Genomic DNA, 27010 nt, shown 5'->3' on the forward strand with positions numbered 1-27010 from the left:
CTGGGAACCCAGGTTCAAATCCCACCATGGCAGATGGTGAAATTTGAATTAAATAAAAATTTAAAATTCAAGGTCGAATGATGACCATGAAACCATTGCCAATCTGGTTCACTAATGCTGCTTCGGGAAGGAAATCTGCCATCCTTACCCAGTCTGGCCTACACGTGACTCCAGAGCCACAGCACTGTGGTTGACTCTAAAACGCCACTCAGTTCAAAGGCAATTAAGGATGGGCAAAGAATGGCGTGTGCGTGTGCTCCTGCTCCCTTTTCAGTGACTCTTGTCTTAGCTGATCACCTCTATTGCCAAATAGCTTGCTAAGTTTCGCTATCTAGTCCTACGTGGGCAGAATGAAAAATTTGGAAAGGAGAGGAGAATAGTAACTTTAGTTTATTTATTAGTGACAAGTAAGGCTTACATTAACACTGCAATGAAGTTACTGTGAAATCCCCCAAGTCGCCACATTCTGGTGCCTGTTCAGGTCAATGCACCTAACCAGCACGTCTTTCAGAATGTGGGAGGAAACCGGAGCCCCCAGAGGAAACCCACACAGATACTGGGAAAATGTGCAGACTCCGCACAGACAGTGACCCAAGCCGGGAATCGAACCCGGGTCCCTGGCACCGTGAGGCAACAGTGTTAACCACTATGCCACCGTGCTGCCCCAATGTTTAATCATTGCAAGGATGACGTTGAAAGATTTCTTCTTCTCTGGTTTAGTCTGACAGGATTAGGATATTGCACCCCTCTGAATTCCATTGGCCAATGTGGCTAGACTCTGGAATCTCCTCCCTAAACCCCTCCACCTGCCTGTCTCTTTCCTCCTCAAGATGCTCCTTAAAACTTGCCTCTTTGACCAAGCTTTCTGGTCACCTGGCCTAACAACATCTTATGTGAGCGTAGTATCAAATTAATAAGGTTTTTGTGAAGCATCTTGGGATGTTTTCTTACTTTACAGGCGCTATATAAATGAATGTAGTTGTTGTACTGTCTCTGTGCTCCTGGGCAATGCCGGTACTGTTCAATGTGTGCACTAAGGGATCTTGAAATGTTAAATGTGCCACAAAATTCCCCAATGTATTTTAAATCCAGTCCATTTGGGCGGCATGGTGGCAGAGTCTCAGTGCCAGGGACCCGGGTTCAATTCTGACCTCAGGCCTCTGTCTGTATGGAGTCTGCATGTTCTCCCCATGTTTGCGTGGGTTCCCTCCAGTTTCCTCCCACATTCCATAGATGTGTGCGTTGGGACGATTGGCCATTGGAGTAGCACCTAACCACGTTTGGAAGAATTTGTGCTCTTCCCTGCCAGAGGCAGAGAGAGGGGAACTCTGGCGAGTGAGGGATGAGTCAATCCTGAACAGCCACGTTTCATAACTTCATACTGGGTGGGTCTCATGAGCTAATCTTCCTCACGGCAGGTCCATACTACGCTCATTATAAACACCTAAATCAAGATTTTTGTGTGTGTGTGTGCGTGCGTGCGCGCGCTAATATGGTTGTTCTGTTGTATTGTGATGCCCTGGGAACATTCCTGAGTTACTGACACCTTGTTCTATTCCTATCTGGACAGTGGGTAAGTGTGGAATCCACTGTGGTTCGTGCTCCTGACCACTTATTCAGCGACGTTTGCTTTTTAGTTGATGACTTTCATTGTCAAATAGCTTGCAGATGCTGGAATCTGAAATAAAAACAGAAAATACTGGAAAATCTCAGAGGTCTGACAGCATCTGTGGAGAGAGAATAGAGCCAGTGTTTCGAGTCTGGGTGCCAGATCTGCTGAGATTTTCCAGCATTTCCTGTTTTTGGTTTTCGCTTGCTACTCCTCGTTGTTTAGATCTACAGGCAGAATGGCCAGTTCCACACAGTATTTCAGGAAAATATTAGCTGTGGGAACAGTATCCCTCCTCTCAGGGCTTGCGATTGGGAGTGGAAAGGAAAATGCTGAACGTTAAACTGCTATGTACTTTGACAAATTCGGATCTTTCCTTTCTAAACCCTCTACATCTGGTTGTACTCTTGAGGTATTTGGCTGAATGGAAAGGGACAGTTACAGAGAACAACATTACAGCGACAGTTTGTTTTTAATTTGGATTATGTTTCCCCCTCACCAATTTTTTTCTGTCTTTTTAAATTCTTACGTTTGTTCCATCCTTTTAGTCAAAGAAACGGTGTTGGCCTTTGTTGCAATGTTTCTCTACCACAAAACTGAAGTACTCCAGATCGCAATCTCTACCATACCCACAGAGCTTTTTTTTAAAGTTTATTTCTTTATTAGTGTCACAAGTAGGCTTACATTAACACTGCAATGAAGTCACTGTGAAAATCCCCCAGTCGCCACACTCCGGTGCCTATTCAGGTACACTGAGGGAGAATTTAGCATGGCCAATGCACCCTAACCAGCATGTCTTCCAGACTGTGGGAGGAAACCGGAGCACCCGGAGGAAATCCACGCAGACACGGGGAGAATGTCTGTACAGAGTCTGCACATTGACCCAAGCCGGGAATCGAACCCAGGTTCCTGGTGCTGTGAGGCAACAATGCTAACCACCGTGCCACCCCTTTTTTATGTCTATAATTAGTTAATTAACACATAGGAGATGGGAGTGGACCATTCCGCCCTTCAAGACTACTCTGCCAATTAGTAAGACGGTGACTGACCTACCCGGGGCTGAGTTTCCCATCCTATCCTCGTATCCCTTAATTCCCTTAGTATCCCAACATCAGCCGGCCTCTGACTTGAATATAAACGATGACTTGGCATCCACAGCGCCATGGGATTGAGAATTTCAAAGGTTTTGAACCCTGGCTGAGGAAATTTCTTGCTCCTAAATGGCCAGCCCCTTTTAATTCTGAGGTTGAGTTTGAGATTTCACCCATCCTGGAGAAACATCCTCCCAACATCTAGCCTGTCCAGCCCGTTAAGAACTCGGATTTACACTGAGGCGATTTTAGCCAGGGCAGCATTTCGGGAATGCTACAGTAGCTGGACTAAAATGTTGTTAAAGAATGGGAGCAGTTAAACCGAGATTGGGGAGGTATCAGAGTTGGAATTGTGTACACGCATCTCAGACAGCATGAGGACAGGGTTGGATGTGCTTGTGATGCTTCATGTGGTCGAATAGCCTGTAGACACCGTCAAGACTTGTTACTGGGCGAGGTGCTACAGGGCACTTGGTGTTTCTCAAATAGAGACCAAAGTGGTCACAACTGTTAATTACTTCAACTAAAAGCTTTCTACTGACAGCAGAAAAATTGTTACTTTTGTTTTTCGCAAGAATGAACCGCCGTGCGTCGGGTAACAAGCTGAAAAGAAAACCTGTTTTAAATTTTATTCTGCAGGAACGGACGAGGACAAGGAGAAGAATGTGGATGAAGCAGCCAGCAGCAACACAGCAGCATCTGCCTCCCTCATGCCAACCATCTGGGATAAGACTATTCCCTATGATGGCGAGACCTTCCACCTCGAGTACATGGATCTAGATGAATTCCTGTTGGAAAACGGCATTCCGGACGGCCCGAACCAGTTTGAGCTGCAGGATAGCCTCTTGCCAGTGGTGGAGCTGGAAGAGAAGGCCTTGTCTCCTACACTGTCATCTCCTGTTTCCAGAAGCGTGACGTATTCTGAAGCGGATAGTGATGGTGGGTTCTGACTGAAGAAGTCCTTTTAATCTAATCCTTTTTCATAGCTTGATCTCGGTGATAGAAGCATAGAATCCCCACGGTGCAGGAGGAGGCCAGTCGGCCCATTGATTTGATTTATTATTGTCCCATGTATTAACACACGGTGAAAAGTATTGTTTCTTGCACGCTATGCAGAGAAAGCATACCGTTCATAGAGTACATAGGGGAGAAGGAAAGGAGAGAGTGCAGAATGTAGTGTTACAGTCATAGCTAGGGTGTAGAGAAAGATCAACTTGATGTGAGGTCGGTCCATTCAAAAGTCTGATGGCAGTGGGGAAGAAGCTGTCCTTGAGTTGGTTGGTACGTGACCTCAGACTTTTTATCTTTTTCCCAACAGAAGAAGGCGGGAGAGAGAATGTCCAGGGTGCGAGGGATCGTTAATTATGCTGGCTGCTTTGCCGATGCAGCGGGAAGTGTAGACAGTCAGTGGATGGGAGGCTGGTTTAAGTGATGGACTGGGCTACATTCATGATCTTTTGTAGTTCCTTGCGGTCTTGGGCAGAGCAGGAGCCTACACCGACGACAATTCCACCCACACTGTGTTGCTGTAACCCCATATATTTACCCTGCTCATCCCCCTGACATTAAGGGACAATTTAGTACAGCCAATCTACCTAACCTACACATCTGTGGGTAAGGGTCATCAACCTACGTAGGGCGGCAGGGTGGCACAGTGGTTAGCACTGCCGCCTCTCAGCGCCAGGGACCTGGGCTCGATTCCCGACTTGGGTCACAGTCTATGCAGAGTTTGCACGTTCTCCCCCTGTCTGCGTGGGTTTCCTCCGGGTGCTCCAGTTTCTTCCCACAGTCCAAAGATGTGCAGATTAAGTGAATCGGCTATGCTAAATTCTTCCTCGGTGTACCCGAATAGGTGCCGGAGTGTGGCAACGAGGGGATTTTCACAGTAACTTCATTGCAGTGTTAATGTAAGCCTATTTGTGACTAATAAATGAACTTAACTTATCTTTGGAGTGTGGGAGGAAACTGGAGCACCCGGAAGAAACCCACACAGACACGGGGAGAATGTGCAAACTCCTCACAGACAGTGATGCGAGGCCGGAATCGAACCTGGGTCCCTGGTGCCGAGAGGCTGCAGTGCTAACGACTGTGCCACCATGCCGCCAGGCTTGGGTTTGGATTAAAACCGGGCCAATAGGAAGAAAATATCGCTCTTATAGGATGTGACGATTGAACGTGTAACATGTTTGCCTCATCTTAGCCTTGTCCCTAGCCGTTTTGAGGTTTACCCTCCACATTGCTCCACTAGCAATCTCTCCATGGATGGGAAATCTATCGTGCTGGTGCAGAGAAGCGGGTCAGGCTAAACTGGCATTGCCCTCTTGTGGCTAAATTTGCCCAAGCCCGTGGATCGGGTGTGTTTATTTGGTGAGGGACAGCCAACGTCTGAGGAAGCTTCCTGGGGCAGGAAGGGATGGGATGGGAGTGGAGAGGAACATCACCCAATGTTCACTGTAGATGATGGAGTTCAGATAACATCACCTTCAGCAATGACCCTAACCCGTTTTGTCTTTGTGTTATCCCCACAATGACGTGACAAAAATCATAAACTATAAATCTTATATATTTCTAATAAAAAAGGGATAAGGGGATATGAGGAACAGGTGGGGAGGTGGATTTGAGACCAGGGAGAGATCAGCCATGATCTGATTGAATGTCTGAGCAAGAGAATACGTCCTTCAATGAAGCTCTGGCTGATTTGGTTCCCTCACCGTAGTGGATCAGTGCTGTGGCTAATCTCAAAAACTGTGTTGATATGAATCAACTGAACAGAGTCCTGACGAACAGAACCATTTTAAACTTAATGAGCCAGTTATCACTAACTGAATTATGTGTGTTTTTTCAGCTAAGCCTTGTGATGTGCATGAGCAGATATAGGTCTTGTTGTAATATAAACATGATGGAACAAGAACGAAAATGCTGGAAAATCTCAGCAGGTCTGTCAGCATCTGTGGAGAGAGAATAGAGCCAACATTTTGAGTCTGGAATCAGATGACACTTTGCCAGGGCTGTGATGGGAGACTCATTCAGACTCGAAACGTTGGCTCTGTTCTCTCTCGACAGATGCTATCGGATCTGCTGAGATTTTCCAGCATTTGCCTCCTTGTTTCATATTCCAGCATCCACAGTATTTTGCTTTTATCTTGTTGTTAATAAGTTGCTTTTATCTTGTAATAAGTTGCTTTTGCTGATCTAAACTGTTGACTGGGTGCTTGTTTAGGTTATTCTAGTGTAAAATGAGGGAGGACAAAATAAGTTATAATCTTCTCACCGTGCGCACCCCTGTTTTATGATTTAAAGGGTGTTTTATTTTTCTATAACAGATCTGTCCCTGTCCCCTCTCTCATTCTAGGAGGAGATGGGAGGAAGTCTGAACGGGCTACTCCAAACTCTGTTGACCTGGATGTGGTTGATGTTCTGGTGAACTTTGAACCAGACCCGACGGACCTGGCACTGTCCAGCGTTCCCGGGGGAGAGCTCTTCAATCCTCGGAAGCACAAGTTTAGTGACGAAGAGCTCAAACCGCAGCCCATGATTAAAAAAGCCAGAAAGGTCTACGTTCCGTCTGAGCAAAAGGTACATGTCCACCAACCCCTCTGCTGCCCACTGCCTGTAAAATGAAACTCTACGGGGGCTTGCATTTGGCGGTTCTTGCTCCAGACCCCCCCCCCCCCTCCATCTTTCACACGTCGATTTCTGGAAGCCTAAAGCTTTTAAACTCTGGTCCTGAGGGGAACACACTGCTGTGTGACGGGGTTTGTTCAGTTGGTTACCAAGGCCAGCAGACTCGAGGTTTGATCACTGCATGTATGTGGAGTTAATTGATCTTAGTTGGGGAGAATGTATGGATGCTATTGTTGACCTCCAGACCAACAAGGGGGAATTGGTTGCAGGCAGCCTCAGGCCCAGCGTACGTCCAATACAGTTTGATCATCTATACTATACTAAATGTCTTGATGGCATGTATGTCATCTGATGAGCTACTGGAGCATTGTAAGCATTTACAAAGCAGTGTTTTCAGAAGAGGAAGTGGAGAAAATTGAGAGGGCGTTCTCTGAAATGGACAGCACAGTCTTTTCATTCTTGAGTTCTAGAATAATGGGGGGGAGGAGGAGGAGATGATAGATTGTACAGGGCATTGGTGAGGCCACACCTGGAGTATTGTGTGCAGTTTTGGTGTCCTTATCTGAGGAAGGATGTCCTTGCTATAGAGGGAGTCCAGCGAAGGTTTACCAAGCTGATTCCTGGGAGGGCAGGTCTGTCAGATGAGGAGAGACTAAGTCGGTTAGGATTATATTCATTGGAGTTTAGAAGAGTGAGAGGGGATCTCATAGAAACTTATAAAATTCTAACAGGGTTAGACAGGGTAGATTCAGAAAGAATGTTCCCAATGGTGGGGGGGGGGTCCAGAACTAGGGGTCATAGTTTGAGGATAAGGGGTAAACCTTTTAGAACTGAGGTGAGGAGAAATTTCTTCACCCAGAGGGTGGTGAATGTGTGGAATTCACTACCATTGAATGTAGTTGAGGCCAAAACGTTGTCTGATTTCAAGGAGAAATTAGATATAGTTTTGTGAAGGGGAGGTCATATCTCACTAACTTGATCGAGTTTTCCGGGTTTTGTGAAGGAGAGGTCACGTCTCATTAACTTGATCGAGTTTTTAAAGAAATTGACAAAGATGATTGAGGGTAGGGCAGTGGATGTTGTCTACATGGACGTCAGTAAGGCCTTTGACAAGGTCCCTCAGGGCAGACTGGTACAGAAGGTAAAGTCGCATGGGATCAGAGGTGAGCTGGCCAGCTGGATACAGAACTGGCTCGGTCAAAGAAGACAGAGAGGGTCACAGTGGAAGGGTGTGTTTCTGAATGGAGGACTGTAACAAGTGGCGTTCCTCAGGGATCAGTGCTGGGACCTTTGCTGTTTGTAATATATATATATATATTATATTTGGAGGAAAATGTAACTGGTTTGATTAGTAAGTTTGTGGACAACACAAAGGTTGGTGGATTTGCGGATAGCGATGAGGATCATCAGAGGATACAGCAGGATATAGATCGGTTGGAGACTTGGTCGGAGAGATGGAGTTTAATCCGGATAAATGTGAGGTAATGCATTTTGGGAGGTCTAATACAGATAGGAAATATACAGTAAATGGCAGAACCCTTAAGAGTATTGATAGGCAGAGGGATCTGGGTGTACAGGTACACAGGTCACTGAAAGTGGCAATGCAGGTGGAGAAGGTAGTCAAGAAGGCATACGGCATGCTTGCCTTCATCAGCCAGGGCATTGAGTTTAAAAATTGGTAAGTCATGTTGCAGCTTTACAGAACCTTAGTTAGGCCGCATTTGGAATATAGTGTTCAATTCTGGTCACCACACTACCAGAAGGATGTGGAGGCTTTGGAGAGGGTACAGAAAAGATTTACCAGGATGTTGCCTGGTATGGATGTTGGACCCTTGGAGGACGAGAGGGGGGAGTTAATAGTGGGAAATGAGGATATGGCTGAGTCTTTAAATAAGTTTTTTGTGTCGGTCTTCACGGTGGAGGACACAAATAGTTTGCCAAATATTAACGATAGAGGGTTGGCAGCAGGAGAAATACTTAATACAATTAATGTTACCAGAGAGGCAGTGCTGGGTAGACTAATGGGACTGAAGGTGGACAAGTCCCCGGGTCCGGATGGAATGCATCCCAGGGTATTGAAAGAAATGTCAGAGGTAATAGTGGATGCGTTAGTGATTATTTATCAAAACTCGTTGCATTCTGGGGTAGTGCCGGTTGATTGGAAAACGGCTAATGTTACGCCGCTGTTTAAAAAAGGAAGGAGACAAAAGGCGGGTAACTATAGGCCGGTCAGCTTAACGTCTAGTAGGGAAAATGCTGGAATCCATTATTAAAGAGGAGATAGCAGGGCATCTGGATAGAAATGGTTCGATCAATCAGACGCAGCATGGATTCATGAGGGGAAAGTCGTGCTTGACGAACATGTTGGATTTTTATGAAGATGTGACTAGGGCGGTTGATGGAGGAGAACCGGTGAATGCGGTGTTTTTGGATTTCCAAAAGGCGTTTGATAAGGTGCCCCATAAAAGGCTGCTGAAGAAGATTAGGGCACACGGAGTTGGGGGTAGTGTGTTAAAGTGGATTGGGGACTGGCTATCCGACAGGAAGCAAAGAGTCGGAATAAATGGGTGTTTTTCCGGTTGGAGGAAGGTAACTAGTGGCGTGCCGCAGGGATCGGTACTCGGGCCGCAACTATTTACCATTTATATAGATGATCTGGAGGAGGGGACGGAGTGTAGGGTAACGAAGTTTGCAGACGACACAAAGATAAGTGGAAAAGTGAATCGTGTGGAGGACGGAGAAGATCTGCAGAGAGATTTGGACAGGCTGAGTGAGTGGGCGAGGATATGGCAAATGGAGTATAACGTTGATAAATGCGAGGTTATACACTTTGGAGGAAATAATAACAAATGGGATTACTATCTCAATGGAAACAAATTAAAACATGCTACCGTGCAAAGGGACCTGGGGGTCCTTGTGCATGAGACGCAAAAGCCCAGTCTGCAGGTACAACAGGTGATCAAGAAGGCAAATGGGATGTTGGCCTATATCGCGAGGGGGATAGAATATAAAAGCAGGGATGTCTTGATGCACCTGTACAGGGCATTGGTGAGGCCGCAGCTGGAATACTGTGTGCATTATTGGTCCCCTTATATGAGGAAGGATGTATTGGCATTGGAGGGAGTGCAGAGAAGGTTCACCAGGTTGATACCGGAGATGAGGGGTTTGGATTATGAGGAGAGGCTGAGGAGATTGGGTTTGTACTCGTTGGAGTTTAGAAGGATGAGGGGGGATCTTATGGAGACTTATAAGATAATGCGGGGGCTGGATAGGGTGGAGGCGGAGAGATTCTTTCCACTTAGTAAGGAAGTTAAAACTAGAGGACACAGCCTCAAAATAAAGGGGGGTCGGTTTAAGACAGAGTTGAGGAGGAACTTCTTCTCCCAGAGGGTGGTGAATCTCTGGAATTCTCTGCCCACTGAGGTGGTGGAGGCTACCTCGCTGAATATGTTTAAAGCGCGGATGGATGGATTCCTGATCGGTAAGGGAATTAAGGGGTTATGGGGATCAGGCGGGTAAGTGGTACTGATCCACGGCAGATCAGCTATGATCTTATTGAATGGCGGGGCAGGCTCGAGGGGCTAGATGGCCTACTCCTGCTCCTATTTCTTATGTTCTTATGGAGGGCATTAGGTATGAGGAGAGGTTGGAGAAACTTGGCTTGTTCTCACTGGAACGACAGAGGTTGAGGGGCGACCTGATAGACGTCGACAAGATTGTGAGGGACATGGACAGTGGATAGTCAGAAGCTTTTTCCCAGGGTGGAAGAGTCAATTACTAGGGGGCATAGGTTTAAGGTGCGAGGGGCAAGGTTTAAAGGAGATGTACGAGGCAAGTTTTTTTTAAAAAGAGGGTAGTGGGTACCTGGAACTCGCTGCCGGGGGAGGTAGTGAAAGCAGATACGATAGTTTTAAGGGGCATCTGGACAAATACATGAATAGGATGGGAATAGAGGGATATGGTCCCCGGAAGGGTAGGGGGTTTTAGTTCAGTCGGGCAGCATGGTCGGTGCAGGCTTGGAGGGCCGAAGGGCCTGTTCCTGTGCTGTAATTTTCTTTGTTCTTTATATAGCTCTTGGGGCTAAAGGGATCGAGGGATATGGGAGGAAGGGGGGAGATCAAGATATTGAATTTGATAATCAGCCATGATCATAATGAATGGTGGAGCAGGCTCAAAGGGCCGAATGGCCTGCTTCTAGTTTCTATGTTTCTACATACAGCACAAGAGGAGGCCGCTTGGCCCATCATGCCAGTGTTGGCTCTTTGAAAGAGCTATTCAATTAGTCTCACTTCCCTGGCCTTTCCCCAAAGCCTTGCATTGATCATGTGAACCCTACTCCAGAAACTTGAGCACACAATTTAGGCCACTGCCTCACACAGGGAGTGCTGCAGGGTCCGAGGCTGAGGTGTGACTCTTGTTCAGATGCACCTTGAGGATTCCAAGGCATTAATCAAAAGGATTTATTCCAGTGCTCGGCCAACACCAGGTTAATTTATCATTCATCTCGTTCTGCTTGTGAGATCTTGCTGTGTGTAGGTTGTTTTGTGGACAAATCCAGGAGCTAAACCCACACTTAATAACTAATTTGTGAGCAGCTTTGGGACAATGTGATCAAGTACAGTACTATATAAATATGTTTGTATCGCTTGGGTAAGCAGCTGGGCAGCTACCGTTCTCCTTGTGCCCTGAGGCTGCTAAAGGGAGAAGAAGTATCAGCTAGGGATCTTGTCCCTGGTTTGTTATCCAGGGACCACCACTCTACTGTCCCCACTAGAAATTATGCCCGTGTGGTGTGAGGCGTCCTTTTGCATTTTCTTTCCTCCCCACACTTTCATAGAATCCATACAGTGCAGAAAGAGGCCATTCAGCCCATCGAGCCTGCACCAACAACAATCGGCACGGTAGCACAGTGGTTAGCACTGCTGCTTCACAGCTCCAGGGACCTGGGTTCGATTCCCGGCTTGGGTCACTGTCTGTGTGGAGTTTGCACATTCTCCTCGTGTCTGCGTGGGTTTCCTCCGGGTGCTCCGGTTCCCTCCCACAGTCCAAAGATGTGCTGGTTAGGTTGATTGGCCGTGCTAAAATTGCCCCTTAGTGTCTTGAGATGCGTAGATTAGAGGGATTAGCGGGTAAAATATGTAGGGATATGGGGGTAGGGCCTGGGTGGGATTGTGGTTGGTGCAGACTCGATGGGCCGAATGGCCTCTTTCTGTACTGTAGGGTTTCTATGATTTCTAATCCCATTCAGGCCCTATCTCCATAACCCCACGTATTTACCTTGCTAATCCCCCTGACACTAGGGGGCAATTTAGCATGGCCAATCAACCTAACTGGCAAATCTTTGGCCATGTGGGAGGAAACCAGAGCACCCGGAGGAAACCCACGCAGGCACGGGGAGAACGTGCAAACTCCACACAGACAGTGACCCAAGGCTGGAATTGAACCCGGGTCTCTGGCGCTGTGAGGCAGCAGCGCTAACCACTGTGCCACCGTGATTAGTATTTATGGTGTTATTCATTTACCTCCTAACTGAAGAGGGCAGCACGGTGGCACAGTGGTTAGCACTGCTGCCTCACAGCGCCAGGGACTCGGGTTCAATTACGGCCTCAAGTCACTTTACGTGGAGTTTGCACCTTCTCCCTGTGTCTGCATGGGTTTCTTCCGGGTGCTCAGGTTTCCTCCCGCAGTCCAAAAATGTGTGGGTTAGGTGGGCTGGCCATGCTAAATTGCCCCTTAGTGTCAGGGAGATTAGCAAGGTAAATACATGGGGTTATGGGGACGGGGCCTGGGTGGGGGAGGGAGATTGCTGTCAGTGCAGGCTTGATGGGCCTGGGTTGGGGTGGGGGGGTTGCTGTTGATGCAGACTCGATGGTCCAAATGGTCTCCTTTGTACTGTAGGGATTCTATGAACAACTGCAGTTTCTGTCTGTGTCTATTTATACCTCTTTTGATCCAGCCAGGAGGAGGAACTAAGTGTCCCTTCTGAGAGAAACCTCACTCATATATAGTGTAAAAACCTGCTGGCACGGTTTTGTGGATTTAGCACAAGAAGGGACATGTTAGTGAAACACTGGCAGGTTACCAGAAGAAACATAGAAAAACTACAGCACAAAACAGGCCCTTCGGCCCCACAAGTTGTGCCGAACATATCCCTACCTTTTAGGCCTACCTATAACCCTCCATCCTATTAAGTCCCATGTACTCATCCAGGAGTCTCTTAAAAGACCCTATTGAGTTTGCCTCCACCACCACTGACAGCAGCCGATTCCACTCGCCCACCACCCTCTGTGTGGAAAAACTTCCCCCTAACATTTCCCCTGTACCTACCCCCCAGCACCTTAAACCTGTGTCCTCTCGTAGCAGCCATTTCCACCCTGGGAAAAAGCCTGAGAGTCCACCCGATCTATGCCTCTCAACATCTTATATACCTCTATTAGGTCTCATCTCATCCTACGTCTCTCCAAGGAGAAAAGACCGAGCTCCCTCAGCCTATCCTCTTAAGGCATGCCACTCAATCCAGGCAACATCCTTGTAAATCTCCTCTGCACCCTTTCGATCATTTCCACATCCTTCCTGTAATGAGGCGACCAGAACTGAAGAAGTCGGCACTTTTCTTTTTAAGGGAGAGAGAAATGTGTTTTTCTTTTACATTTGCAATAACGGCCTGCGTGTCGTGTCACCCCGTGGAACGTGAATATGTTTTATTTTTTTTTCTCCTTGAGGACGATCGGTACTGGGCCCGGCGTAAGAAGAACAACGTGGCAGCGAAGCGTTCTCGAGATGCCCGGAGACTGAAGGAGAATCAGATCACGGTGCGAGCCGCCTTCCTGGAGAGGGAGAACTCCGCCCTGAGGCTGGAGGTGGTTGAATTGCGCAAGGAGGTGGCACAGTACAAAACCATCATCTCCAAATACCGGCACCTGTAAGAGACCTTCGGCTCTGGGGAGTCCAAGGGAGGGGGTCGAGGGCAGTGATTGTGTAAAAAAGAAAAATTATCCCTAAAGGGGCTGTTTCAAAAGAGCACAGCTAACTCCTCTTAGTCACCCCACCCCCTCACCCAAAAGACAAGTCAAATGGCTTTTAAACTGAACCGTCAGGTATATTTATTCTCGTTCTCCCATCTTTATATTAGAATGAATAAATTGCAATAAATCTTCCTACTCTTTTGGATGAATATCAGGGTCTGGTTGTTCAGATAGACAGTAAGCACTTGACGGGGAGTTTGAGGTCTGGAGTTTGAGGTCTGAACTTTGGAGGAATAGTGAAGGTTAGATGGGTTTTAGATTGGTTTCACCAGGTCGGCGCAACATTGAGGGCCGAAGGGCCTGTACTGCGCTGTAATGTTCTACGAATAAGGTTAAATGGGGCCTGGAGTTCCTGGAGTCTCTGAAACCAATCCGTTGGCGTTCTGAGCTGCTTCTAGTAGACACATTGTTCATGTTGAAGGAGCTCGGCCGCAACCTTTCCGATATCCACGTCCCACACACAAGAAACTGGAATGAGCCCTTTCAGAGGAGGGAATAGGATCAGAATAGAAGTAGGAGTCGGCTCCTTGAGATGAAGGTAAATTACTGCGGGTGCTGGAATCTGAAACAAAATGCTGGAGAAACTCGGGCTCTGACAGAGGGTCATCCAGACTCAAAACGTTGGCTCTATTCTCTCTCCACAGGTGCTGTCAGACCTGCTGAGATTCTCCAGTATTTTCTCTCTTTTTTTTCTCTCTTGAGCTTGCTCTGCCACCCTGTAAGATCACGGCCACATTCCTGCCTTATCTCTCCCCACCCCACCACCCGATATCCAGAAATCCATCTTGTGACTGATGGACTTTGGCTCATGGAGGTTTACAGCATGGAAACAGGCCCTTCGGCCCAACTTGTCTGTGCCGCCCAGTTTTTACCACGAAGCTATTTCCAATTGCCCGCGTTTGGCCCATATCCCTCTATACCCATCGTACCCATGTAACTGTCTCAACACTTTTTAAAAGACAATTGTACCCGCCTCTACTACTGTCTCTGGCAGCTTGTTCCAGACACTCACCACCCTCAGTGAAAAAACGGCTCATTGTGATCTATTTACATTATCCTGGCCAGAGTGATGACAATTTATTCCCCCCCCCCCCCTCCCTGCCCCCCTCTGCCTTTCCATGTTTGTCTTTTCCCCCAATCTGTGCAAAGGATGTATGGAATCAATGAAGTTCCGAAATGAGTACACTAAGCTCTGGAATGGGAATTCCTCCGCTGTCGCACATGCCGTCTTCTCGCTCTGACACTTAATGGTTTTAAAATGTACTTTGCACTGTTAATGGACCTCCGATTCCCACCAGCTAAACGCCTGGTTTTGGGGGGGGGGGGGGGGGGGGGGTGTGTGTGCGTGCCTGGAAAACCCTGGGGCAGATTCAGAGAGTTGGATCAATAGGCGCAGCAACAGGCTCATTGCAGATCTTTTCAGGTTTACTTTCCCCTTTTAAAGCCATCATGTTGTAAGGCACCCTTTTAACTTTGCTGGTTTAGAGGTGGGGTCGGGGTGAGGGGGTGGTGCAGATTTGAAGTGGGAATTTAACTTGCTGACTGGCACTGGCCCTGACCTTACCTCGTCCCCTTTATTTCAAGTGATGTGCGAGACTTAGAATGATTTAACTAAGATGATCTTTCTTCCCCTCTGGAATGGACAGACAGACCCATTGAGGCAAATGATATAAACAAGTAGAAACTCTACTTTTAAGAATGTTTTTAATATAAATGTGTTGTATCACTTTCAGTCCTGATTCCTTTGTTTCCTAAACTTCTTTTCTGCCTCCATACCTCTTGGGCTGTGGGGCTTCCAGCTGCTATCAGTGTGGACCCGCTTTTAACCATCCTGGTACCCACTGGGATTTTCAACATTCGCTGCTCAAGGCACATTTTATTTGGCATATTACTTTAACGATTGTTCCTCTCTGGTTTGAATCCAATTTGCTTCTCCCCACCCACCTGCCCCTCTTCCCTTTGGAGCCTTAGAAAGTTGACGATTATAGAGTCATAGAGGTTCACAGCATGGAAACAGGCCTTTCGGCCCAACTTGTCCATGCTGCCCTTTTTTTTTTAAACCACTAAGCTAGGCCCAATTGTCCGCGTTTGGCCCATATCCCTCTATACCCATCTTACCCATGTAACTGTCTCAACACTTCTTAAAAGACAAAATTGTACCTGCCTCTACCACTTCCCCTGGCAACTCGTTCCAGGCACTCGCCACCCTCTGTGTGAAAGAATTGCCCCTCTGGACCCTTTTATATCTCTCTCTCTCTCTCTCCTCTCTCTCTCTCCTCCTCCTCCTCCTCCTCCTCCTCCTCCTCCTCCTCCTCCTCTCTCTCTCTCTCTCTCTCTCTCTCTCTTCACCCCCCCCCCCCCCCCCCCCCAACCTTAAACCTATGCCCCTCTAGTTTTAGACTCCCCTACCTTTGGGAAAAGATATTGACTATCTAGCTGATCTGTGCCCCTCATTATTTTACAGACCTCTATAAGATCACCCCTCAGTCTTCTACGCTCCAGAGGAAAAAAGTCCCAGTCTATCCAGCCTCTCCTTTATAACTCAATCCATCAAGTCCCAGTAGCATCCTAGTAAATCTTTTATGATCTTGTGGAATACAGAAAACGCTGATCCTTGCACAAAATGAGATCTCCCTTAACCATTAAAAGGAAAGTGACCTTTTTTTGCTTTGACAGATTGCTATTGGACAAGCTAATGGATGTTGCTGCACATTGCCCACAAATTGCTAGCGCATTAATCAGAGGTGTACAATTCTAATTCTGTTTGAGATATTGGTTTTAAACTTGGCTTTTAGATCAGAGCAGTGCTTGCATTGCCCAGTAACCCGGATGGAGTTCCTCTTCAAATGGCCTTTTTAAAAAAAATGATTTGTTATGGGTGTACCTCACACTGCATCATGACCCCAGTGAATCGGGGCCAGTGGACAAGGGACAAATAGATCGGGGCACACCGATGTAATACAGTTGCCATTTTTATTCTGTCCTTGTTATTGCGTTCCCATTGTTCAGATTATAGTTGAAAACTGCCTAAGTAAATGTGGCAAATGAGAAGTTGTGTTAAACTCGTACTGAACCTTTGCTAGATCAAGTTTAGAACATTGTATACACTTCCGGACTCCACATGCGGGTGGTACAGTGGTTAGCAGTGCTGCCTCGCAGCGCCAGGGACCCGGGTTTGATTCCTGGCTTGGGTCACTGTCTGTGCATAGTCTGATGTTCTCCCAGTGTCTGTATGGGTTTCCTCCAGGTGCTCCAGTTTCCTCCAAAAGACATGCTGGTTAGATGCATTGGCTGTGCTAAATTCTCCCTCGGTGTACCTGAACAGGCGCCTGGGTGTGGTGACTAGGGGATTTTCACATTATCCTCATTGCAGTGTTAATGTAAGCCTAATAGTGACACTAATAAATAAACTTTAAATTTATAGTCACCTAGAGGCACTGAAAAAAGGTACAAGAGAGCTTCACAAGGATGATAGCAGAAGTGAGAGGTTATTCTTACCAGGAAAGGCTGAACAGGCTGGGGTTCATAGAATCCCTACAGTGCAGAAGGAGGCCATTCGGTCTATGGAGCCTGCACAAACTCTCCAACAGAGCATCTTACCCAGGCCCACCCCGTAACCCAAGCATTTACCCTGCTAATCCCCCTAACCTGCACATCTTGGGGCACTAAGGGACAATTTAACATGGCCAATCCACCGAACCTGCAGATAGAAACATAGAAAAACTACAGCACAAACAGGCCCTTCGGCCCCACAAGTTGTGCTGAACATATCCCTACCTTCTAGGCCTAACTATAACTCTCCATCCTATTAAGTCCCATGTACTCATCCAGGAATCTCTTAAAAGACCCTATTGAGTTTGCCTCCACCACCACTGACGGCAGCCGATTCCACTCACCCACCACCCTCTGTGTGAAAAACTTCCTCCTAACATTTCCCCTTTACCTACCCCCCAGCACCTTAAACCTGTGTCCTCTCGTAGCAGCCATTTCCACCCTGGGAAAAAGCCTCTGAGAGTCCACCCGATCTGTGCCTCTCAACATCTTATATACCTCTATTAGGTCTCCTCTCATCCTACGTCTTTGGACAGTGGGAGTAAACCGGAGCACCTGGAGGAAACCCATGCAGACACGGGGAGAATGTGCAGACTCCACACAGTCACCCAAGACTGGAATCAAACTCGGGTCCCTGGCGCTGTGAGGCAACAGTGCTAGCCACCGTGCTGCCCACATGGAGATCTTCTCTGGAAAATAATAGGCTGATGGAGGGCTTTAAAATTATGAAGGGGTTTGACAGGGTGGATGTAGCGAAGATGTTTCCACTTGCAGAGCAATCCAAGGATCATAAACATAAGATGGTTACTAATAAATCCAGTTGGGAATTTGGGAGAAGAGTGTGGTTGGAATGTGGGATTTGTTACCACAAGGAGTAGTTGGGGCGAATACTATGGATGGCTTTTAAGAGGATGCTAGATAAACCCGATGGGTAAAGGAATAGAAGGATTTGCTTTTGCTAGTGTTTGATCCCTTGCCACCTCTTTTCTGGGGAGAAGTTTTGCTTTCCTCTTTGTTCACCTGCTGCTCTGTTTTCCGTTGGTGCTTGATTGGATATCTACCAAATCTCTCAGCCCCATCTCTTTTCCTCAGCGACCGTCTCCAGCCCACGCTTATTCTGCACGGCTTCCAGCCTTCGTGTCAGATCCCTCCATTATTTCAGATTCCGTGTTTTAAATAGTGAATCTTGCTGAAAAAAGAGATGTGCTGTTGAAGCTTTTTGTCTTGCACACAACAGGACAAACCCAAGAATAGCAAATTTCAAAGGGAACAATTTGAACTGCATGAGAAGATTGGTTGGCAAGTGGAACTCTGATTGATGGCAGAGGCGCTGCCATAGAGAATCCACCAGGGAGCAGTTAACGACGAAGCTATACATTTAAACAAAGCTTGTTACTTTAACTGTTTCCTGTTGCGTTCTCCATGCCAGTGCCTCCATCGCGCCCGCTCCTCCCCTGGCACTTTTCCATGTCCACGCAGGAATTGTGATGCCAGCCTCTTTTTCCTCCTCCTTCCCTCAGTCCAGTGCCCCAAACGCCCCTTGCCGTTGGAGCAATGATTCACTTTTGCTTCTTTCGGTTTTCTATAGTGTATCTGCTGCTCCCAATGTGGCCTCCTCGCCATTGGAGTGGCAAATACCGACTGGGTGACCGCTTTACAGAGCACCTCCATTCAGAGTGCACGTGTGACCCTGAGCTACCAGTTGCTTGTCATTTTAAGTTTCCATTCCTCTCTACCCTCTGTCTCATACACTGCCCCAGTAAAGCTCAACACCGAGTTCAACAATTTCCAATCATAGCCACTGCTCCCATTTGCTTCAGACGATATCTGTTGGTGATTCTGCTTTTCCCACTTGCACCTCCTCCAGATCCATCTTTTGTCCCTGTGTCTGTCTTCCTTGCCATCTCCACTTTTTGACATGCACAGCACGGTAGCACAGTGGTTAGTACTGCTGCCTCACAGCGCCAGGCACCCGGGTTCGATTCCCGGCTTGGGTCACTGTCTGTGTGGAGTCTGCACGTTCTCCCCGTGTCTGCGTGGGTTTCCTCCGGGTGCTCCGGTTTCCTCCCACAGTCCAAAGATGTGCGGTTTAGGTGGATTGGCCGTGCTAAATTGCCCCTTAGTGTCAGGGGGACTAGTGAGGGTAAATACATGGGGTTATGGGGATGGGGCTGGTTGGGAGTGCAGACTCGATGGGCCGGATGGCCTCTATCTGCACTGTAGGGATTCTATGAACATCTCTTTCGTCATTTAACCTCTCCTTCCTCACATCCTATCGCTGACCTTCTCTTTTGTCCTTTCTGCCTCTCTCCCACTTCTACTCACTCTCACATCTCTAACTTCCTCCAGTTCCGATGGAGGGTCATGGATCTGAAATGTTAACTCTGTTTCCCACAGATGCTGCCTGACCTGCTGAGTATTTCCATTTTAATTTAGCAGCAGGGTGTGTCGATGGGGTGGGAGAAGATTCCTGTGAAGCACAAGCACCGGCATGGGCCGGATGGGCTGAATGGCCACGTGCTCTGCTCAGAGTGCTTTATGCACTGCATAAACCACAGGCAGGAAAATACCTTTGTGACTAATTTACACCTGCGGTTTTCATATCAATTTACTACATTCATATTTATAGTAGACTTGAGTGCACTGGGAAGATGTTTCTGTGGAAGGTTTGTGGGGTGGCCAGGCCTTTGATTTGAGAATTGTGTATCTTCATCAGAATGAGAGGGGCTTAAATCATTGTTTGTGTGTGTGCGTGTGTGTGTGTTGTCCCCCTTACCGTTTGGACTAGGAGCATGATAGAGGAGGGACCAATGGTGGGGATGCTGGGGGGGGGAGGTTTGGGCTGGGAGATCATGTGATGAAGGCTCCAGGACTGCATCTCACCAGAGTTGGCAACCCTGCCCCACAGAGGGGCAGGGGAGAATTCTGCCATAGAATTGCTGCCATTGCACTCCGAAAGGAATCCTGCCCGCATTCTGCAGCTGTTTTAGATGGTAGGGCATTCATCCCCTCATGACAAAAGAGGCCTGACCCCCCCGCCCCCCCCCCTCTGGAATGAGCGGTGAAACGCCAGGTTTGTACCCAGTCAGTGGGTGTGTGGAAGGTGTGGGGCGGCCGACTCTTCCATCTTCAGCACCTTTTTCAGTGTTGAAATCGTGGTTATCTGTGAATGTATTTGGGGGTGGGGCGAGGGGCCATACAGCCATCCTGGACTTGCTGCTAGTTTCCACTGGCCAGTGGCGACTGTAAACTGGGTGCTTTGAAAAGCTGGTTGTAATTAACGTATTAAAGGAAGAACGGTGGTCACAATACTCTCACACTCCCTTGCTGCAGATTTCTCTTTGCTCAACTTTTAACAGCTTGCTTGAATAAAATGCTGTCAGTCTTTAAAAAAAAAAATTTAGAAATCTTGTATCAGGAAGCTGTGTCCCAGTGCTGCCACTGCTTTTGTAGTTTGATTTTTAAACGCATCTATTATGTAAACCTTCAACACTGAAAGCATTTTATATCCAGGGAAGTTGTAGGCCCGAATCAGCCATGTTCTCTGCCTCTTTGTTATTCGATATTAAGAGCTTAAGTGATGCTTAAAGAGAGTTGCTAGTTTTTAAACTTCAAGGTTAGCGATGAGAATGGGTTTAAAATATCCTCCGTCGCTCCAGTACCCTGAGTGGTGCATTGGCTTAGCAGCATCTCAATTGGGTAACTTGTTAAGCTGAAGGGACTGACCACTCCCCCCCCCCCCCCCCCCCCTCACTGATATCCCACCCAAGGGATCTATGTCAGGAACAGCAGGACGTCAGGGGCAGGGGGGTGTATTGGTGCTAATTCAGCCAGTGTGAGCCAAGATGCTATAGCCGGCCTCTGCATGCCTGGATTCGGAAGAGGGGATGTATTGGTCAGACTTCTTGTATCCACCCCTCTTGCCCACTTAAACCTGTTTCAGGTAAACTCTGCTGCATTTTGGGTGAGGGCAGTGTGTCGGTGATGGCTTTGATGCCTTCCTAAGATTGAATAACAGTTGTATAGGTTACAGGTTTCTAGACCCTCAACACACAGCGACAAGCTCAGGAGAAAGGATTAAGTACGCTCTTAACATCATGATTGTACTTTGGTGACTATCATTTTTTTTTGCTGGATTTAACAATATGGTTTATGCCAACCTCTCTCAGCAGGAGATGAGTTTAAAATGTTTTCCTGGCTCTTGTTTCTATTCTGGTTGAGTGGCAGGTGGAAGCAGACAAGTCCTGCGTATCCCAAATGCCAATTGGGCTTGGGTGAGTCGCTGGGTAAAGTGGCCACTGGGACTAAGCTTTCCCCTCCAGATCACAGTGGTTAGCGCTGCTGCCTCACAGCGCCAGGGACCCGGGTTTGATTCCCGGCTTTGGATCACTGTCTGTGTGGAGTTTGCAGGTTCTCCCCGTGTCTGCGTGGGTTTCCTCCCATAGTCCGAAAGATGTGTAGGTTAGGTGGATTGGCTGTGTTAAATTGCCCCTTAGTGTCAGGGGAAGTAGCTAGAGTAAATGCATGGGGTTATGGGGAGAGGGCCTGGGTGGGATTGTGGTCGGTGCAGACTCGATGGGCCGAATGGCCTCCTCCTGCACTGTAGGATTCTGTGATCAAATCCATACTCTCCTCACTGACTGAGAATTTAATCCAGTTCTCAAGTGGGTGCGTGTTGCAGCCTCCATGTTTTACTAGCAGGCAGGGGCTGCTAGTCGAGGGATATAGCCTGTCGCTACTGAGACACATTGCTGGAATAACGATGAGCTTTCCTCTGCGTCAGACTGACTTACCAGCTTTCACAGCTGGAGCTCGGGTGTCTTAAATGAATTGTGTTCCGGTTCCTAGCGCTTGTGTGTGACTGTTTCCTAAAGTGCCGAGTTCCATTTTGACCCTGGGAGATTGGGGTGCAGGTGGGGGCAAGATTGGTCAACTTGCACTCCCTGCTGGCTGTCAAAGGTAGTGCGAGGTTGTGGCTGCCTCCACCTCCCTGATTGGAGGAAAGGGAGGGGTCCCTGAGGGAGAGGGAAAAGTAGTTTTAGTATGTCTGGGTGCTTGAATCAGGTCTGGTGACTGACGATGTGTATATTTTAAACCCTGTGATCTCTAAAACACTATCTGTATAAAATGTACATTCTAGCTGTTACTAAATGTGTAAAGTTTTAAAAAGTCTATTTTTGATTCTGTTCTTTGTAGAACAATAAATGATTTTAAAACCTCACTTTGTATTTCTTTGTATAGATACTTATCAAATAATACATATTCACTGAGCGCTGTCAACTTTTCATTCATTTACTAACTGCGGCACTGGCTGGGCCGGCATTTATTGCCCCTTGAGAAGGTGGTGGTGAGCTGCCGCCTTGAACTGCAGTCCCTGTGGGTGGGATATCTCTCTCTCCGTGCTCTGGGTGGTTTTATATCCAGACGTGTTGTGAACGGAATTGCTTCTTGCTTAGATTGGACTCCACTGGTTAAAGTGGGAAAGATTCCACGACAATCATTGCTGGCAAAATACACAATACCCACAAGTTACACACCGCACCCTCTTCCAATCCTGAAAACCAGACACAAATAGTTAACTGAGAGATGTTTACTACAGAGTCAACCTTGTACAAGTGCCAAAATGTCCCTGAGTTTTTAACTGGGCAGGTCTGTGTTGCGTAATGAATAGGTTTGATATTTTTCTGCTGCATTTTAGAATGTGTTGAATCCAATCTCATCTGAAGCATTCACAGCACAACATGTGGGGGGTGGGGCAGCACAGTGGTTAGCACTGCTGCTTCACAGCTCCAGGGACCTGGGTTCAATTGCAGGCTCGGGTCACTGTCTGCGCGTTATCCCCATGTCTGTGTGGGTTTTCTCCGGATGCTCCGGTTTCCTCCCACAGTCCAAAGATGTGCGGGTTAGGTGGAATGGCCATGCTAAAACTGCCCCTTAGTGTCAGAGGGACTAGCTGGGGTAAATGCAGGAGGTTGGGGGAATGAGGCCTGGGTGGGATTGTGGCCGGTGCAGACTCGATGGGCCGAATGGCTCCTTCTGCACAGTCGGGATTCTGTGATTCATTACTGAACACTGGGAAAGGAGGTCTGCATTTATATAGCACTTCTCAGAACACGTCCCAAAGCACTTTGCAGCCAGTGAAGTACACTTTGCAGGAATGGTCACTGTGGGAATGTTGGAAACACAGCAGCCAATTTATGCACAGCAAGCTCCCACAAACAGCGATGCGATTAAAGACCCAGATAATCCTTTCCCAGTGTTGACTGAGGGACAGATGTTGGCCAGATCTAGGACTTGTTCCGTTTGTTTATTGATTATTAGTCACAAGTAAGGCTTACATTAACACTGCAATGAAGCGACTGTGAAAATCCCCTAGTTGCCACACTCAGGTGAGGGAGAATTTAGCATGACCAATGCACCTAACCAGCATGTCTTTTGGACTGTGGCAGGAAACCGGGGCACCCGGAGGAAACCCACGCAGACACGGGGAGAACGTGTAAACTCCACACAGGCAGTGACCCAAGCTGGAATTGAATTCGGGTCCCTGGCACACTGAGGCAGCAGTGCTAACCACTGTGCCACCCACTGTTCCATGTACAGCTCCTTCTTTACTTTTTTAACGTATTTAAACCTTGCAGCAAGTTGAGGCAATGTGGAAGATTATTTGAGAAAACGGTTATGCGTACACCAGAGATGATCGGAGCCTTGCTGTTTGCTAACTGGATAATGGCCAAAAGCTTCCAGGCTTCCGGATATAGGGGTGCTTGGAGAATCCGTCTTGGATGTCCCCAGGTATAGGTTTACCCAGCAATAGCCCAGAAGCGCTAATTTCCCCTGGAACAACTGCGCTGCGCTGGGAATTACCCAACAAAGCGATTTAAATCGCTAATTTCAAATGGTTCTGTCAGCGATATGCCGTAAATTACTCTTCTAAATTCAGCAAAGCAATTTTAAACCCCTAGACTGGGCCACACACACCCTCTAAACACCCCACCCACAGGGGGTTCTCCCCCCCCCCCCCCCCCCACCCCACCCCCCTCACCAACTCTTCCAAAACCCCCCCTCCCTCCACATCCCATTCACTTACCTGAGACACTCGCCTCCTCCCAGGCCTGTTGTTGTCAATGGGACATTTAAACTCACCTGCTTTGTGCCTTCTCCTTTGCACTTCGACACTGGAGCCAGAACTCACCGGGCTGCCTGGGCCTCACCCAGCCGGAGTCAGGAAGGCCGGCCCAGATAGCAGCTTTAGGTTGTTAGGGCAGGTAAGTCAGTCGGGAGGGCAATCTGCCCCTTGGAGGAAAGGGCATGAGGTGGTGAAAGGGCAAAATGTCCAAGATGACTTCATAGAATCCCTACAGTGCAGAAGGAGGCCATTCAGCCCATTGAGCCTGCACTGGCCACAATCCCACCCAGGCCCTCTTCCCATAACCCCATATATTTACCCTAGCTAGTCCTCCTGACACTAAGGGGCAATTTAGCATAGCCAATCTATCTAACCCGCACATCTTCAGACTGTGGGAGGAAACCTGGGTCCCTGGTGCTGTGAGGCAGTGACTTGACGGTGCTGGGAAGATGTTTATTCTCGCTGGGTGGGAGGGGAACCTAGTTTAAAAATGAGATGTCTCCCAGTTAAGATGGATGGGAAAAAATATTTTACCAAGTTGGTAAGGCTGAGGAATCCTGTTCCCCAGAGAGTGGTCATTATCCAAGTCCCAATTGGACAGATTTTTCATTGACAAGGGGAACAGACAGTAAAGTTTATTTATTAGTGTCACAAGTAGGCTTACATTAACACGGCAATGAAGTTACTGTGAAAATCCCCTAGTCGCCACACTCAGGTACCTGTTTGGCTACGCTGAGGGAGAATTTAGCACGGCCAATGCACCCTTTTAGACTGTGGGAGGAAACCAGAGCACCTGGAGGAAACCCACGCAGACACGGGGAGAACATACAGACTCCGCACAGAGTGACCCAAGCCGGGAATCGAGCCCGGGTCCCTGGTGCTGTGAGGCAGCAGTGCTAACCACTGTGCCACCAGGCCGCACCCAAATGGAGTTGAGATCCTAATCCGATCAGCCTTGATTTGATCTAATAGCAGAGCAAGCTTGAGGGGCCAAATGGCCTGCCCTTAGTTTCCACGTATCTCAATTCATTTCTGTAAGGCAGGCTGGAGGCGCCAGCCCCTGTTGGAATTGTTTGTGTTGGAGCCTGTGTGTGTGTGTCAAAGGAGAGGATCGATCCTGGTGACTCACAGATCACAAGCCTCATATTACCTCCCCACTGCCTGCTGAGCTGCAACCCGTAAGGAACCAGTATTGCCGGGGAGGAGAGGATAAATTGGCTTGAGAAATAAACACTGCAGGATTCTGCCAGCAGTTCTGTCTGGAGTGGTGATATTCCTCCACCTACTGGCAGGGCCAGAAATTGCAGCTGAATGCCAACCTGTACAGCCAACTGTTTCCAACCTCTCCTGAGAGTCTTGGTTCGTTTTGGGTCAGAGTTTCCTGCGGCCTCTTTTTTTTTTTGAAGCAACATTTACTGGTTAACATGAGATGTAAGGAGCTAATGTAAGGCCAAATGCGGGCAATTGGGATTAGCTTAGGGGTTTAAAAAAAAAGGGCGGCATGGACAAGTTGGGCCGAAGGGCCTGTTTCCATGTTGTAAACCTCTATGACTCTAATTTGTAAAAGATTATAGCAAGAGCGAGTCTATTGCTACTATTGGCAGCACAGTGGTTAGCACTGCTGCTTCACAGCGCCAGGGACCCAGATTCCATTCCTGGCTTGGGTCACTCTCTGTGCAGAGTCTGCACATTCTCCCCGTGTCTGCGTGGGTTTCCTCCGGGTGCTCCGGTTTCCTCCCACAGTCCGAAAGACGTGCTGGTTAGGGTGCATTGGCCGAGCTAAATTCTCCCTCAGTGTACCCGAACAGGCACCGGAGTGTGGCAACTAGGGGATTTTCACAGTAACTTCATTGCAGTGTTAATGTAAGCCTACTTGTGACACTAATAAATAAACTTAATTTTTTCAAGGAATTGGCATCTTACGAGAAAATTTCTTATTCACAAACTCTGCATTCACACCTTGCTGATAACACCCCAGACACATTACCCACCCCCAGACACACCCCACTCTCCCAGGCATACCCCCCAGACATACTCCACACCCCCAGACACTGCCCAAGGCACATCCCCAGCCAAACCCTCAGCCATGCCCCCAGACACACCCCCAGGAACACTACCATCTGTAAGTACCCCTCTAAGCCACTCACCACCCTGCATCGGAAATCTATTGCCGTTCCTTCACTGTCACTGGGTCAAAATCCTGGTATTCCCTCCCTAACAGCACTGTGGGTGTACCTACACCACATGGACGGCACTGGTTCAAGAAGGTGGCTCACCACCACCTTCTCGAGGGGCAATTAGGGATGGGCAATAAATGCTGGTTTAGCTAGTGGCACCCACATCCCATTATCAAATACAAAAAGAAAGCCTCCTCCCACACTGCAACCCTCCACATAATCGATGTTCCTCTAACCCTCTTCAACCCTCATCCCTCACTTCCGTCCCCTCAGCCTTGTGCCTTTAACTCAGGGTCAGCCTCTGTCCATTTTGGGTCTCTGAAGCACGCTGAAATATTTCGGGGCCCCATCTGCCTCTCGGGGGTGGTGTAACAGTGTGTGGGTATCTGCATGGCAGATACAGTATAATGTGGATAAATGTGAGGTTATCAAAGAACAAAGAACAAAGAACAAAACAGCACAGGAACAGGCCCTTCGGCCCTCCAAGCCCGCGCCGCTCCCCGGTCCAGGATTGAATCCTGAATCCAGGATCCCCGCCCAATTTTCCAGCCTATCTACATCCTAATATCCTATCCACCGAGCTGTCCCTCACAGCTACGATGCTTTGTTCATCACAACCTATTAACTCACCCCCACCCCCCCATTCCAGACCATGTGATCTCCAGGGAGAGGCGAAAACCCAGAGTGAAAACCCCAGGGCCAATATGGGGAAAAGAAAATCTGGGAAATTCCTCTCCGACCCCCTGTGGCGATCGAAACGAGTCCAGGAGATCACACTGGCCCTGTTCAGAAAATGCTTCCCAACC

General features: G+C 48.0%; 1 protein-coding gene across 2 annotated transcripts in view; it reads left to right on the forward strand.

Moving 5' to 3' along the window:
• tefa (TEF transcription factor, PAR bZIP family member a) overlaps window positions 1-27010 on the forward strand; it is a 62180-nt gene that overhangs the window by 22702 nt on the left and 12468 nt on the right. For both annotated transcript variants that reach the window (XR_013500404.1, XM_078237610.1), the window contains exons 2-4: window positions 3340-3639; window positions 6053-6276; window positions 13047-13246. Coding sequence is in view for 1 of the 2 variants with exons in the window: in XM_078237610.1 (XP_078093736.1) it covers window positions 3340-3639; window positions 6053-6276; window positions 13047-13246 (724 nt within the window). In the remaining variant the exon portion in view is untranslated. The remainder of the gene's footprint in view (window positions 1-3339; window positions 3640-6052; window positions 6277-13046; window positions 13247-27010) is intronic.

Source organism: Mustelus asterias, chromosome 21 (assembly GCF_964213995.1).
Source record: "Mustelus asterias chromosome 21, sMusAst1.hap1.1, whole genome shotgun sequence".
Lineage (NCBI taxonomy): Eukaryota > Metazoa > Chordata > Chondrichthyes > Carcharhiniformes > Triakidae > Mustelus > Mustelus asterias.